Source organism: Oryctolagus cuniculus, chromosome X, assembly GCF_964237555.1.
Source record: "Oryctolagus cuniculus chromosome X, mOryCun1.1, whole genome shotgun sequence".
NCBI classification, from domain to species: domain Eukaryota; kingdom Metazoa; phylum Chordata; class Mammalia; order Lagomorpha; family Leporidae; genus Oryctolagus; species Oryctolagus cuniculus.
The window spans coordinates 133300556-133315735 of NC_091453.1; the positions used below are offsets into that span (position 1 = coordinate 133300556).

Genomic DNA, 15180 nt, shown 5'->3' on the forward strand with positions numbered 1-15180 from the left:
AGGCCTTTTTAGTGAGATACTAGCAGAGAACTTTCCAGGTCTGGAGAAGGACAGAGACATCCTAGTACAGGAAGCTCATAGAACCCCCCGTAAACATGACCAAAAGAGATCCTCACCACGACACGTTGTAATTAAACTCACCACAGTGAAACATAAAGAAAAGATCCTAAAATGTGCAAGAGAGAAACGTCAGATTACTCTCAGAGGATCTCCAATCAGACTCACAGCTGACTTCTCATCAGAAACACTACAGGCTAGGAGGGAATGGTGAGACATAGCACAGGTGCTAAGAGAGAAAAATTGCCAGCCCAGAATATTATATCCTGCTAAGCTCTCATTTGTGAATGAAGGTGAAATAAAGACCTTTCATAGCAAACAGAAATTGAAAGACTTCGTGGCCACTCGTCCGGCCCTGCAAAAGATACTTAAAGATGTGCTATACTCAGAAACACAGAAACAGGGCCATCAGTATGAAAGAAGGGAAAGGAATAACACCTACCAGTAAAAGAGCATGGGAAGCTCAAAGCATATACTAGAAAATATCTCCGGGAAAATGGCAGGGCAAAGTCGCTATGTATCAATAGTCACATTAAACGTGAATGGCCTGAACTGTCCAGTTAAAAGACACAGACTGGCTGACTGGCTTAAGGAACAACACCCAACTATTTGTTGCCTACAAGAAACACATCTCTCTAACAAAGAGGCATGCAGACTGAAAGTGAAAGGTTGGAAAAAGATATTCCATGCCAACAGAAACCAAAAAAAAGCAGGTGTAGCCATATTAATATCAGACAAAATAAACTTTAATACAAAAACTGTTAAGAGAGACAAAGAGGGACACTATATAATGATTAAGGGTTCAATTCAACAGGAAGATGTAACTATTATAAATGTATATGCACCTAATTACAGGGCACCGGTCTATTTAAAAGATATGTTAAGGGACTTAAAGGGAGATTTAGATTCCAATACAATAGTACTGGGGGACTTCAATACTCCACTCTCAGAAATAGACAGATCATCCGGACAGAAGATCAACAAGGAAACAGCAGATTTAATTGACACTATTGCCCAAATGGATCTAACAGATATCTACAGAACTTTCAACCCTACATCTACAGACTTCACATTCTTCTCAGCAGCGCATGGAACCTTCTCTAGGATTGACCACATACTAGGCCATAAAGCAAGTCTCAGCAAATTTAAAAGAATTAGAATCATACCATGCAGCTTCTCAGACCACAGCGGGATGAAGCTGGAAATTAGCAACTCAGGAAACCCCAGAAAGTATGCAAACACATGGAGACTGAACAACATGCTCCTGAATGAACACTGGGTCATTCAAGAAATCAAAAGAGAAATCAGAAACTTTCTGGAAGTAAATGAGGATAACAGCACAACATACCAAAACTTATGGGATATGGCAAAAGCAGTATTGAGAGGCAAGTTTATATCAATAGGGACCTATATCAAGAAATTGGAAAGGCACCAAATAGATGAGCTTTCAGCGCATCTCAAGGACCAAGAAAATTTGCAGCAAACCAGACCCAAATCTAGTAGGAGAAGAGAAATAATTAAAATCAGAGAAGAAATCAACAGGATTGAATCTAAAAAACATTACAAAAAATCAGCCAAACGAGGAGCTGGTTTTTTGAAAAAATAAACAAAATTGACACCCCATTGGCCCAACTAACTAAAAAAAGAAGAGAAAAGACCCAAATCAATAAAATCAGAGATGAAAAAGGAAACATAACAACAGACACCACAGAAATAAAAAGAATCATCAGAAATTACTACAAGGACTTGTATGCCAGCAAACAGGGAAACCTATCAGAAATGGATAGATTCCTGGACACATGCAATCTACCTAAATTGAACCAGGAAGACATCGAAAACCTAAACAGACTCATAACTGAAACAGAAATTGAAAAAGTAATAAAGGCCCTCCCAACAAAGAAAAGCCCAGGACCAGATGGATTCACTGCTGAATTCTACCATACATTTAAAGAAGAACTGATTCAATTTCTTCTCAAACTATTCAGAGCAATCGAAAAAGAGGGAATCCTCCCAAATTCTTTCTATGAAGCCAGCATCACCTTAATCCCTAAGCTGGAAAAAGATGTAGCACTGAAAGAAAATTATAGACCAATATCCCTGATGAACATAGACACAAAAATCCTCAATAAAATTCTGGCCAATAGAATACAACAACACATCAGGAAAATCATCCACCCAGACCAAGTGGGATTTATCCCTGGTATGCAGGGATGGTTCAACATTCGCAAATCAATCAATGTGATTCACCACATTAACAGACTGCAGAAGAAAAACCATATGATTATCTCAATAGATGCAGAGAAAGCATTCGATAAGATTCAACACCCTTTCATGATGAAAACTCTAAGCAAATTGGGTACAGAAGGAACATTCCTCAATATAATCAAAGTAATTTATGAAAAGCCCACAGCCAGCATCCTATTGAATGGGGAAAAGTTGGAAGCATTTCCACTGAGATCTGGCACCAGAGAGGGATGCCCACTCTCACCACTTCTATTTAACATAGTTCTGGAAGTTTTAGCCAGAGCCATCAGACAAGAAAAAGAAATTCAAGGAATACAAATAGAGAAGGAAGAAGTCAAACTATCCCTCTTTGCAGACAATATGATTCTTTACTTAGGGGATCCAAAGAACTCTACTAAGAGACTACTGGATCTCATAGAGGAGTTTGGCAAAGTGGCAGGATATAAAATCAATGCACAAAAATCAACAGCCTTTATATACACAAGCAATGCCATGGCTGAGGAAGAACTGCTAAGATCAATTCCATTCACAATAGCTACAAAAACAATCAAATACCTTGGAATAAACTTAACCAAGGACGTTAAAGATCTCTACGATGAAAATTACAAAATCTTAAAGAAAGAAATAGAAGTGGATACCAAAAAATGGAAAAATCTTCCATGCTCATGGATTGGAAGAATCAATATCATCAAAATGTCCATTCTCCCAAAAGCAATTTACAGATTCAATGCAATCCCAATCAAGATACCAAAGACATTCTTCTCAGATCTAGAAAAAATGATGCTGAAATTCATATGGAGGCACAAGAGACCTCGAATAGCTAAAGCAATCTTGTACAACAAAAACAAAGCCGGAGGCATCACAATACCAGATTTCAGGACCTACTACAGGGCAGTTGTAATCAAAACAGCATGGTACTGGTACAGAAACAGGTAGATAGACCAATGGAACAGAATTGAAACACCAGAAATCAACCCAAACATCTACAGCCAACTTATATTTGATCAAGGATCTAAAATCAATTCCTGGAGCAAGGACAGTCTATTCAATAAATGGTGCTGGGAAAACTGGATTTCCACGTGCAGAAGCATGAAGCAAGACCCCTACCTTACACCTTACACAAAAATCCACTCAACGTGGATTAAAGACCTAAATCTACGACCTGACACCATCAAGTTATTAGAGAACATTGGACAAACCCTTCAAGATATTGGCACAGGCAAAGAGTTTCTGCAAAAGATCTGGGAGGCACAGGCAGTCAAACCAAAATCAACTATTGGGATTGCATCAATTTGAGAAGTTTCTGTACTGCAAAAGAAACAGTCAGGAGAGTGAAGAGACAACTGACAGAACGGGAAAAAATATTTGCAAACTATGCAACAGATAAAGGGTTAATAACCAGAATCTACAAAGAGATCAAGAAACTCCACAAAAACAAAACAAACAACCCACTTAAGAGATGGGCCAAGGACCTCAACAGACATTTTTCAAAAGAGGAAATCCAAATGGCCAACGGGCACATGAAAAAATGTTCAAGGTCACTAGCAATCAGGGAAATGCAAATCAAAACCACAATGAGGTTCCACCTCACCCCGGTTAGAATGGCTCACATACAGAAATCTACCAACAACAGATGCTGGCGAGGATGTGGGGAAAAAGGGACACTAACCCACTGTTGGTGGGAATGCAAACTGGTCAAGCCACTATGGAAGACAGTCTGGAGATTCCTCAGAAACCTGAAAATAACCCTACCGTTCGACCCAGCCATCCCACTCCTTGGAATTTACCCAAAGGAAATGAAATTGGCAAACAACAAAGCGGTCTGCACCCTAATGTTTATTGCAGCACAATTCACAATAGCCAAGACCTGGAACCAACCTAAATGCCCATCAACGGTAGACTGCATGAAGAAATTATGGGATATGTACTCTTTAGAATACTATACCGCAGTAAGAAACAACAAACTCCAGTCACGTGCAACAAAATGGAGGAATCTGGAACACATCATGCTGAGTGAAATAAGCCAGTCCCAAAGGGACAAATACCATATGTTCTCCCTGATCGGCGACAACTGACTGAACACCAAAAAGGAAACCTGTTGAAGTGAAATGGACACTATGAGAAACGGTGACTTGATCAGCATAGCCCTGACTGTTAATGAACAACTTAATACATTATCCCTCTTAGTAGTTTTTTGTCTGCTCTACTTAATATGACTGGTTTAATTCTGTAATTAATACACAGTTATTCTTAAGTGTTGAAATTTAACTGAAATGTGATCCCTGTTAAACATAAGAGTGGGAATAAGAGAGGGAAGAGATGTACAATTTGGGACATGCTCAGGCTGACTTGCCCCAAATGGTAGAGTTAGAAACATACCAGCGGACTCCAATTCAATCCCATCAAGGTGGCATGTACCAATGCCATCTCACTATTCCAAGTGATCAATTTCAGTTCACAATTGATCATAATGAAAGGACTAAGAGTCAAAGGGAGCACATAAACAAGTCTAGTACCTGCTAATACTAACCGATAGAATAAATAAAGGGGAGAGTGATCCAACATGGGAAGCGAGATACTCAGCAGACTCATAGAATGGCAGATGTCCTAAACAGCACTCTGGCCTCAGAATCAGCCCTAAAGGCATTCCGATCTGGCTGAAAAGCCCATGAGAGTATTTCAGGCATGGAAAGCCAAGACACTCTGGCAAAAAAAAAAAAAAAAAAGACCTAAATGAAAGATCTCTGTGAGTGAGATCCCAGTGGAAAGAACAGGTCTTCAAAGAAGGAGGTACCTTTCTCTGAAGGAAGGAGAGAACCTCCATTTTGACTATGACCTTGTTTAAACAAGATAAGAGTCGGAGAACTCAAGGGGCTTCCATAGCCTTGGAAACTCATGACTGGAACATGGGGAGATTACTGAGGCCATAAACAAGAGTGTCAATTTGTAAAGTCAACAACAGGAGTCACTGTGCACTTACTCCTCATGTAGGATCTCTGTCCTTAATGTGCTGTACATTGAGACTTAATGCTATAACTAGTACTCAAACAGTATATTTCACTTTGTGTTTCTATGGGGGTGCAAACTGTTGAAAGCTTTACTTAATGTATACTAAACTGATCTTCTGTAAAAAAAAAAAAAAAGAAGAAGAAGAAATTATCAATTCCCAACTTGACTCTCACTGGGATTAAACATGGCAATAGATCTGATCTGATCTGATTTCATCATCATTTAAAAAATCATCTATTATTTTTTCACTTTATGTTTCTGTGTGGGAGCAAACTGTTGAAATCTTTACTTAATGTATGCTAAACTGATCTTCTGTAGATAAAGAGAATCGAAAATGAATCTTGATGTGAATGGAACGGGAGAGGGAGTGGGAGAGGGGAGGGTTGCGGGTGGGAGGGACATTATGGGGGGGAAGCCATTGTAATCCATAAGCTGTACTTTGAAAATTTATATTCATTAAATAAAAGTTAAAAAAAAAGAAGTAAATGTGGGCACTTTAAAAAATGTGGAAAATGCATATTATGAAAAAAACTATGCATGGACTTCAAAAATGTTTGCAATATAAACTTATATTTTAATTCAACTTTCCACAAACTTTTTGAAGTATCCCCATAATGCCTTAATAAAAAAATTTCTGTAAGATTTATGAGTCTAGAGTTCTACTATATAGCCTTACAAAGTTGTTGAAATTAAGGAGCTTGGTCTGGCGCCAAGGCTCACTAGGCTAATCCTCTGCCTGCAGCACCGGCACCCCAGGTTCTAGTCAGGGTTGGGGTGCTGGATTCTGTTCGGTTGCTCCTCTTCCAGTCCAGCTCTCTGCTGTGGCCTGGGAAGGCAGTGGAGGATGGCCCAAGTGCTTGGGCCCTGCACCCGCATGGGAGACTAGGAGGAAGCACCTGGCTCCTGGATTGACACAGTGCGCCAGCCATAACAGCCATTTGGGGGGTGAACCAACGGAAAAGGAAGACCTTTCTCTCTCTCTCTCTCACTGTCTAACTCTGTCCAAAAAAAAAAAATTAAAGAGCTTGAAAAAGTGATGGGAAAAAATTACATAAATTAAAATTATGTTCATTCTTATAAGTTTTCTATAATTTAACAAAAATTTAAAGAAGGCAACATAACACACATAGTTGAATGAAACAGGATAGCTTTTTAAGCATTTTTATATAGCAATTCCCTCACAGCTACCTTCAGCTAGTGTTCTCAGCTCTTAATCTGCTGTGTTGTATTGCATAGGAGTATACAGAGATAGTCATTGGCCACTGATTAGAAACTAAGGCAAGCAATCAATCCTCAGCTGCATTGCTAATGAAATGCTGTTTTTTTCTCACAACTTCAAAGATCAGAAATAAACTACTGGTGTCTGGAATGACTCTGCACTTGCTTCCATTAGGTTTTAGATTCACTTCCCTTTTCTTTTCTCTGGAGACAGAGCACAGCTGTTCTACATCCTTTATAAGACTGTTTTCTTCTAGAAGTTTCCCAAGGGCCATTACCAAGTGTGAGAAATATTGAGAAGACCACAGAAGATTTGTATATGAGTCATTTTCCATCTGCATATGTTTAAGTACACTTATAACAGAATTTTTATCAAATAAAAAGTCAAAATGAAGTATTTAATTATTGCTTTACTATGGATTACTGTTTTTAGTTGCCTTTCATGTTAATATTTAGGGGGATAGGATTGTCTTCTCAAGAGCATGTCATCACAGTGCCTTGAATATTGTCCTTCTAAGATTTCATTTCAAAATGTCGTATTTCAAACAATAGCTTTTTCTAGAGCTCCCTGCATTTCTGAATTGCAGAATGGACACAGTTCTGGCTAAAGTGCCCACTAATTTCCAGAAGTGTTAAAAACACCTCTCCATCTTCAAAAGCCCAAGTTCTCACTGGCATCCAAGACGAAGAGAACAGAGGGGACCATAGAGCAGGAGGGGGACCTGAGGAATCAAACTGTCAGTGGTTAACAGAAGGATCGACATGTCAGGTCTCTATTCAGGTCTCCAGAAAAACCCCATAACAGGAGCTTACAGAGGCTAAGATGCATCCATGGCCTAGAGCTTTATCCTTCAGGAAGACTCAGAGGCAGTCAGGACAGGGCTATAAGGGAACATCTAATATGTGTGATTTCAGAGCCTACTCTGAACATCTAAGAAACTACAGACCCACTGGGGTCAAACAGGACATCACAGCCTTGTTAAAAGGATTGCTGGCATTTCCATTTTCCCACTACACCTGTCTCAGCCCTGGATGCTCCTGAAATGCTGTGGCCTATAAGTAATGTTAAGGAGCTTAATACTGTAGGAAAGAAAAGAAGCTTCAAACTGATTTGTTCCCAGCCTAGAAAAGCTTGTAGCCTGTTCTGAGAATCAAGTGATGTTGTTAAGATTGCATGGAGTTTTCTGAAGGATGTATTTTCTTTGTAATGGACACACAAGAATACAGATGGGGATGAAGAATGAGAAGAGTATGAAAATATAATATTACCATTTGGATGTAGCTTTCTTCCTCTTCTCTGGAAACAGGATTGGCAAAGAATCTCACAGAGTTAATACCATTTCTTTCTGGAGACAGAAAGCTGGTTCGATTGCTGAAAACAAAGATATAGATGAGGTCAATTCAATGTCTCACAGCTGCTCTGAGAGCTAGCCAGGAACTGACATGGCCCCTATGGAGTTTCAGTCCTCTCTTTCCAGACACAACTTCCTTCTGGCCAAAGAAATTCCTGGAGAAGTACAGCCTTCCCAGCAGCTTCTCAAGAAAATGGTTCCCCATTCATAAGGGCTACTTTTTTTCTGACCCTTCATGTGACATAGCTCATGAGCTTTCTAGAACTAGACCAAGGCACCATATGATTTAGGGGAAAAAAGTGGTCATGTCTCTGATGGAAGAAAAGCAAAACTGTGTATTCCTTGCATCCTGCTCCTGAGTCAGAACCATGGGCTGAATCTCTGCAGTCTTGGTTAGTAAAACAGTGCCCTGCACAGTTCTGCTTTTCAAAATTATTGTGTCCTGTGGCATTTAGAATGAACCAAGAAACACCTTAGCCAAGCTCAGGACTCTGAAATGTAACTTCTAAAAGATGATATGAGAAGATGCAGATACAGTTTGTTCATAAAGTTGGGCTTCTGGAAGCCATGTTAGTAGTGTTGGCTCTGCTCCCTGGACCATAGCTTATTCTACTAAGGATAGGGTCAATAATTCTCTCCTCCCAAGAGAAATGAATTGAGATTGAAGAAGAGCCCATCTCTGTTGGTACTAGAATTGCAGCATATAAATAAGCTCAGCAGCTGTGGCATAGCTTTGATTGATTATTGTACAACAGAGAAAAGATCTCTACAAAGACAGAGAAATTAACAAATGTGAAGGTAGAGGCAGATTTGAGAGATGAACAGAGAGGACACCTTGGATTCCCAACAGCACTTGTGTTCCTGCATCTGGCACACTGGAGAATCCAGTCATATATCTTCCTTTGTGATCTATAAAACACATCCTCTGGCTTATAATAGATCAAGTGGATTTTAACCACATTTAATCAAAGAGGCCTACTTAAGACCAGAGGTGTCTGTGCTGGATGAGGCCCATGTAAGCAATCAGAGACTTACCAAGGCACAGTATGGGTCCTGGTTAGAGATGCATGCTCTCGGATGGTGGATAAGTTTCTCAGGTCAAGGGGTGGTGGCCGTGCTACAAAACAGTGCACAATAGCCAATGTATTAGTTCTCAGTTCAAGGCCAGAATCTAAGGACTGTAAACCCATGACATTCTACTTTCTTAGTGCACCAAATCCCAAACTTGCTAATAGGAGAAACTGAGTACGAGTGAATTTCACTGTCCTGCTCTCCCATGCCTCACTGTGCAAATGGCTGCATTACCTACTAGAGGCAAGAACACATTTATTGAAAACCTACTGTATATCAGGTATTGTTCAAGTTTTTGGATGCACAGCATGAATATAATGGATGAAAGTGTCTGGAATCCTAACTCCTACCTCACACCTGACATGACTAGCCAGGAAATTTGTCCTTTATTATCACAGGCAGAGATAATCACCCTAGTTCTACTCTTCCTTGTCTCCAGCCCACTGTTTACCTGACACTCCTGCCTAGAACATTCTTCTCCCTCTTTTTGCCTGGTTACTCATCTGGAGATCTTACCTCGGTTTCCCTTGTTTACTGAGGCATTCTTTGAGCTCAACACAAGGTCAGGCCCCTCATCATGGGTTGCTGTACTGATCCTTTACAGGATTCTCACCAGTTTGTGAAGATACCAGCTATGATTATTTGATTTGGGTCTAGAATGTGCTCCAGGAGGACGGGCATTTTTCTGACTTGTTCACTGCAGTAGTGGTATCTCTTTCTTTCACTAGACTATATGGGTAGAGACTAATTCTCCTCCATGTCACCAGAGCCTAGGAAATGACCTTCTTGTTGTCCAACTGGTTTCTCAGGAGCCTTGGACCTAGGCAAGCTACTGGCCAAGAAAGGGCATGTGAGTCATGCAGAGTCTGGGGACAGGGTCTATCCTGGCAGTGGGACACTCTGATGTCAGGTCCACCCATAAGCTGTCTCTTGGTTTCACCACCTGCTTCTTTTGCCTGGGCCCCAAGGTTTATCGCAAACCCCATCTTACTTGGCCTAGGTGTCCACCCTTGTATGCAACACTAAATCTTCAACCTTGAGTCCATCAAACATCTCTCTGCAGAACTCTAGTTCCTGTAGAGCCCCATTGCCCATTATAGTGATCATGAGCCACATGCAGCTATCTACGTATGCAGTACATGTAAATTTATTAAAGTTAAAGTCTAAAATTCAATTCTTCAATCACACTAGCCACATTTCAAATGTTCAACAGTCTTTTTTCCATCATCACAGGAAGTTTTCTTGGACAGTGCTGCTATAGAAAATTAGCTGGGCAAAACAATAATACCCACCTTAAAGTTACAGACCTTTGTGAAATACTTTCTGACCAGAATGAACATTTATTTCCTCTGTAACTCATAAGACAGAATCTGTTCTATTTAGTACTGACTTCATAATTCTGTTTCTTCCAGATGGTTTTTACATATATATCTTCCTCCTTTTCAGGCTAAAGCATTCTCCTAGCTCCCACATCTTTACATCTCACTCAGCACCCAGCTCAGCACTACACACACCCTGTAAATATGCAAATGGAGTTTGACTCCAATTCAAGGGAGCATGAGCAAGGATTCAATTAGCAGTCTGGGGAAAGTCCATTTGAATTGGTAGTTTTTCCAAAGAGCAAAGAGAGGTAAGAATGGACCAGATGGAATGTCAGAAATGATAGTTATTGTATCAAATGTTTTCTTGTAATCACACAGTCTGCTGGGCAGATGAAGGTGGGCAAGAATGCAGTGAGCAAGTCACTTTGTCCTGCTCTTTCTCTTTCCCTCTGCTCCTATCTCCCTTTCTGTTCATACTGCTTGGCAGATCAGAGAAACTGCTCTGTCATCCTCAAACAGCTCTACTTACAGCACACACACTGAGCAGTGAGTGATGCACTGTGTGTGACCATGTCTGAAATTCAGGGATTGATGTCAAAGGCCATTCTTGGCTGCCTTACTAGCATTGTGATTACAGTCAAGTGTTGTCCAGATCAGTAGATGCCAGGTGGGTTCCATTCTGATCCATCATCATTTGTTCCTGAGCTTTTGTTATGGATGCAGCGAAAGATTAGACCTCTGGAATGAACTTGACTTTGTAGGCTGCATTTGCAGGGCCACATTGCCTGTAAGTCTCCTGATTCCTTTTATAATAAAAATCTAGGGTAACAACTTGCCCCAGCCCTTCCCATTCGGTTCCAACCACTTCTTTCATGCCCTTACACTTTACAGTCCCTGTGATGGTTTCTCTTAGAGTTTCCTTCCCAGGGAGGGTCAGGAAGGACCTTACTACCCTTCCCCTACACAGCAGGCTTGGTCAAGTGCCTTACGTTTCCTCTGAGGCTTGAGATCTCTATTCACGGGGGGAGGCTCCAGGTCTGCAGGTAGCTCAGGCAGTGGGCTTGAGATGCTTCCTGAGCTCATTGGGATGTAGTCATCCTGGCTGCAATGGGTTCCAAGACTACAGACAGTGGCCTGAGGGCTCATGGGCACGTAGCTGTCTTCAGCACTGGCTGAAGCTGTGGGGTACATCAGGGAGAACCTGCACGGCTGAAAGAGAACAAGTATAGGTTGGGAACCACAGATCAGTCAAGGAAATTACTGAAAGACACAGGGTTATGAATTTATGCAAATTCTTTAAGTACACTGAGATGCCTTAAGGATCACCTCAAAAAGCAGAATTGTTTAGAACTGGCAAGGCCCTTATAGAACACCAAGTTCAGGAGTTTCCAAACAACTTCAAGTCTTTTTTTTTTTTTTTGACAGGCAGAGTGGATAGTGAGAAAGACAGAGAGAAAGGTCTTCCTTTTGCCATTGGTTCACCCTCCAATGGCCACCACGGCTGACGCACTGCGGCCGGCTCACTGCGCTGATCCGAAGGCAGGAGCCAGGTGCTTCTCCTGGTCTCCCATGGGGTGCAGGGCCCAAGCACTTGGGCCATCCTCCACTGCCTTCCCGGGCCACAGCAGAGAGCTGGCCTGGAAGAGGGGCAACCGGGACAGAATCCGGCGCCCCGACCGGGACTAGAACCCGGTGTGCCGGAGCCGCTAGGTGGAGGATTAGCCTATTGAGCCGCGGCGCCGGCCAACTTCAAGTCTTAAGCAGAGAAAGGAAGGGTTCCCAGAGATTCAGACTGCTGAAGGCAACATGCATAAGTCAGTTTAGTTTTGGTAAAATTGAAGCTTAAAAGAACCAAAGTACCAAACTTACCAAGTTTAAACTAAGCCGCTTTTCTCGGTGTCTTGAGGATTGGCCTTCTACATCAACTGCAAGAAACAAGCCAGACTGGTGAGAAATGCCAGGCAATATCAATCACAATTACATCTTAGTTCCTATGCGCCCCAGGGCCCTGTGCTTAGCTCCAAAGAGTCAGAGAAGCATAACACACAGTTTGTATATGCAAAGTGTTCTTTAGAGTCTAGCTGGGCAGTCAGGACACATTTCCCAACAGACAGCTTCAGTTCTCTCTGTCAATTATGGAGAGAGACAGGAATTTTTCTTTTAAAGATTTACATGCTGGGGCCGGCGCTGTGGCTTAGTGGGTAAAGCCGCCGCCTGCAGTGCCAGCATCTCATAAGGGCGCCAGTTTGAGACTCAGCTGCTCCACTTCCAATCCAGCTCTCTGCTATGGCCTGGGAAAGCAATGGAGGATGGCCCAAGTCCTTGGGTCCCTGCACCCATGTGGGAGACCCTGAAGAAGCTCCTGGCTCCTGGCTTCAGATCAGTGCAGCTCCAAGTCGTTGCAACCAATTGGGGAGTGAAACTGTGAAACAGAGGATGGAAGACCTCTTTCTCTCTCTCTGTGCCTCTCCTTCTCTCTGTGTGTAACTCTGACTTTCAAGTAAAATAAATAAATCTTAAAAAATTATGTATTTTATTTAAAAGGCAGAGTTACACACACACAGAGAGAGAGAGAGAGAGAGAGAATATTTCTTCTTCTAGTTCACTCCCTCAATGGCCACAACAGCTGGGGCTGGGCCAGGCTGAAGCAGGGGACCAGGAATTCCATCTGGGTCTCCCATGTGGATAGCAGGGGCCCAAATACTTGGGTCATCATCTGCAGCCTTCCAGGTGCATTAACAGGGAGCTGTATTGGAAATGTAGCAGTTGGGACTCAAACTGGTGCCCATATGAGATGCCAGGGGCAGCTTAACCTGTTGCACCAAATCACAAGTCACTAAATAAAGTAAATAAAACAAGTAAATGATTGTGGCATTTATTACATGATCCTTTGAGCTTAGAGATGGTGGAGGCAAGATTGGATGTTTGAGATGAACAAGAGGATGGGGTAAACAGAGAAGCAGTAACATTGTGGGGCACCACTGAGGTCTTTGACCATGAATTGATGACTGATCTCCTACAGCAATGTTCTCTGGCATAGTGAGTGCAGGACAGTTTGATTAATCCAGGGTTACAAGCTTGCCAGATGAATGTGACAAAAATGTGATATGAAAACTTACAATAACTTTTAAATTGAAGGAGATGTCCAGAAGGCATACCAAATACTTCTTAACTCATTCTATAAAGTCATTTTACCCTAATACCCAAACTAGATGAAGCCATTTTAAGAAAAGACAACCACGGGGCTGATGCTATGGCGCAGTGGGTTAATGTCCTGGCCTGCAGTGCTGGCATCCCACATGGGCGCTGGTTTGCATCCCAGTAGCTCCACTTCTGATCCAGTTCTCTGCTATGGCCTGGGAAAGCAGTAGAAGATGGCCCAAGTCCTTGAGCCCCTGTACCCACGTGGGAGACCCGGAAGAAGCTCCTGGCTCCTGGCTTCAGATTGGCGCAGCTCCGGCTGTTGTCACCAATTGGGGAGTGAACCATCGGATGGAAGACCTCTCTATCTCTCTCTGGCTCTCCTCTCTCTGTGTAACTCTGACTTTCAAATGAATAAATACATCTTAAAAAAGAGAAAAGACAACTACAAACCAATATATCCCAAAATCCCCAACAAATTAATAGCAAATGAAATCTAACAATTTATATTTTTTAAAAAACCATTTGCCATGACCAATTGAAATGTATGTCTTTATTTATCTTAAATTATACATACTTATGTATCATGTGATGTTTTGATACATGTAAACACTGTGTAATGTCCAATCAAGGTAAACATATCTAATTCCTCAAATATTTAACATTTCTTTATGGTGAAAACCTGCAAAATCCTACCTTCTAATTTGTTTATTTCAAGGAGAAATTCACAGTACATTATCTAAAGATAATACATAATATAACCCCAGAACTTCTTACTCCTATTTAGCTATAACTCAGCGCCCATCAATCAACCTTTCCCCATTCCTCCATCTCTAGCCTCTGGTAGTCATCATTATAATCTTAACATCTATGAAATCACCTTTTTTCTAGACTCCACATACCAATGAACTCATGTGACACTTGTCTTTCTCTGCTTGGCTTATTTCATTTAACATAATGACCTCGAGTTCCATCCATGTTGTTGTAAATGACATGATGTCATGCTCTTTATGGCTAAGTAGTATTCCATCGTGGATATACACCACATTTTCTTTATCCATGCATCAGTGGTTAGACACTTAGGTTGTTTCCATTTCTTGGCTATTGTGAATAGTGCTGCAATAAACATGGGAATGAAAATATCTCTTTGACAGAGTGGTTTCATTTCCCTTGGATGTATACCCAGCAGTGGGGTTGCTGGATCATATGGTAGTTCTACTTTTAGTCTTTGAGGAGCCTCCACACTGCTTTCCACAAGGGCTATACTAATTTGCATTCCCACCAACAGTGCACAGGGATTCCTTTTTTTTTCCATATTCTCAACAACACTTGTTACCTTTTATCTTTTTTATGATAGCTATTCTAACTGTAGTGAGGTGATACATCATTGTGGTTATGATTTGCATTTCCCTGATGATCAGTGATGCTGAGCATGTTTTTTAGAAAAGATTTGTCGGGGCTGGTGCTGTGGCACAGTGGGTTAAAGCCCTGGCCTGAAGTGTCGGCATCCCATATGGGCGCCAGTTCTAGTCCCGGCTGCTCCTCTTCCAATCCAGCTTTCTGCTATGGCCTGGGATAGCAGTTGAAGGTGGGCCAAGTCCTTGGGCCCCTACACCCACATGGGAGACCTGGAAGAAGCTCCTGGCTCCTGGCTTTGGATCGGCACAGCTCCAGCCGCTGCGGCCATCTGGGAAGTGAATTGGCAGATGGAAGATCTCTCTCTCTGTCTCTACGTCTCTCTGTAACTCTGTCTTTGAAATAAATAA

At 41.7% G+C, this 15180-nt stretch overlaps 1 protein-coding gene across 3 annotated transcripts in view; it reads right to left on the minus strand.

The window, feature by feature from the left end:
* The window catches only part of GAB3 (GRB2 associated binding protein 3), an 84681-nt gene that overhangs the window by 22179 nt on the left and 47322 nt on the right, over positions 1–15180 (minus strand). For all 3 annotated transcript variants that reach the window (XM_008249459.4, XM_070066346.1, NM_001171383.1), the window contains exons 5-8: positions 12143–12198; positions 11263–11482; positions 8916–8997; positions 7798–7900 (exon numbers count right to left, since the gene is read on the minus strand). In XM_008249459.4, coding sequence (XP_008247681.1) covers positions 7798–7900; positions 8916–8997; positions 11263–11482; positions 12143–12198 — 461 coding nt within the window. The remainder of the gene's footprint in view (positions 1–7797; positions 7901–8915; positions 8998–11262; positions 11483–12142; positions 12199–15180) is intronic.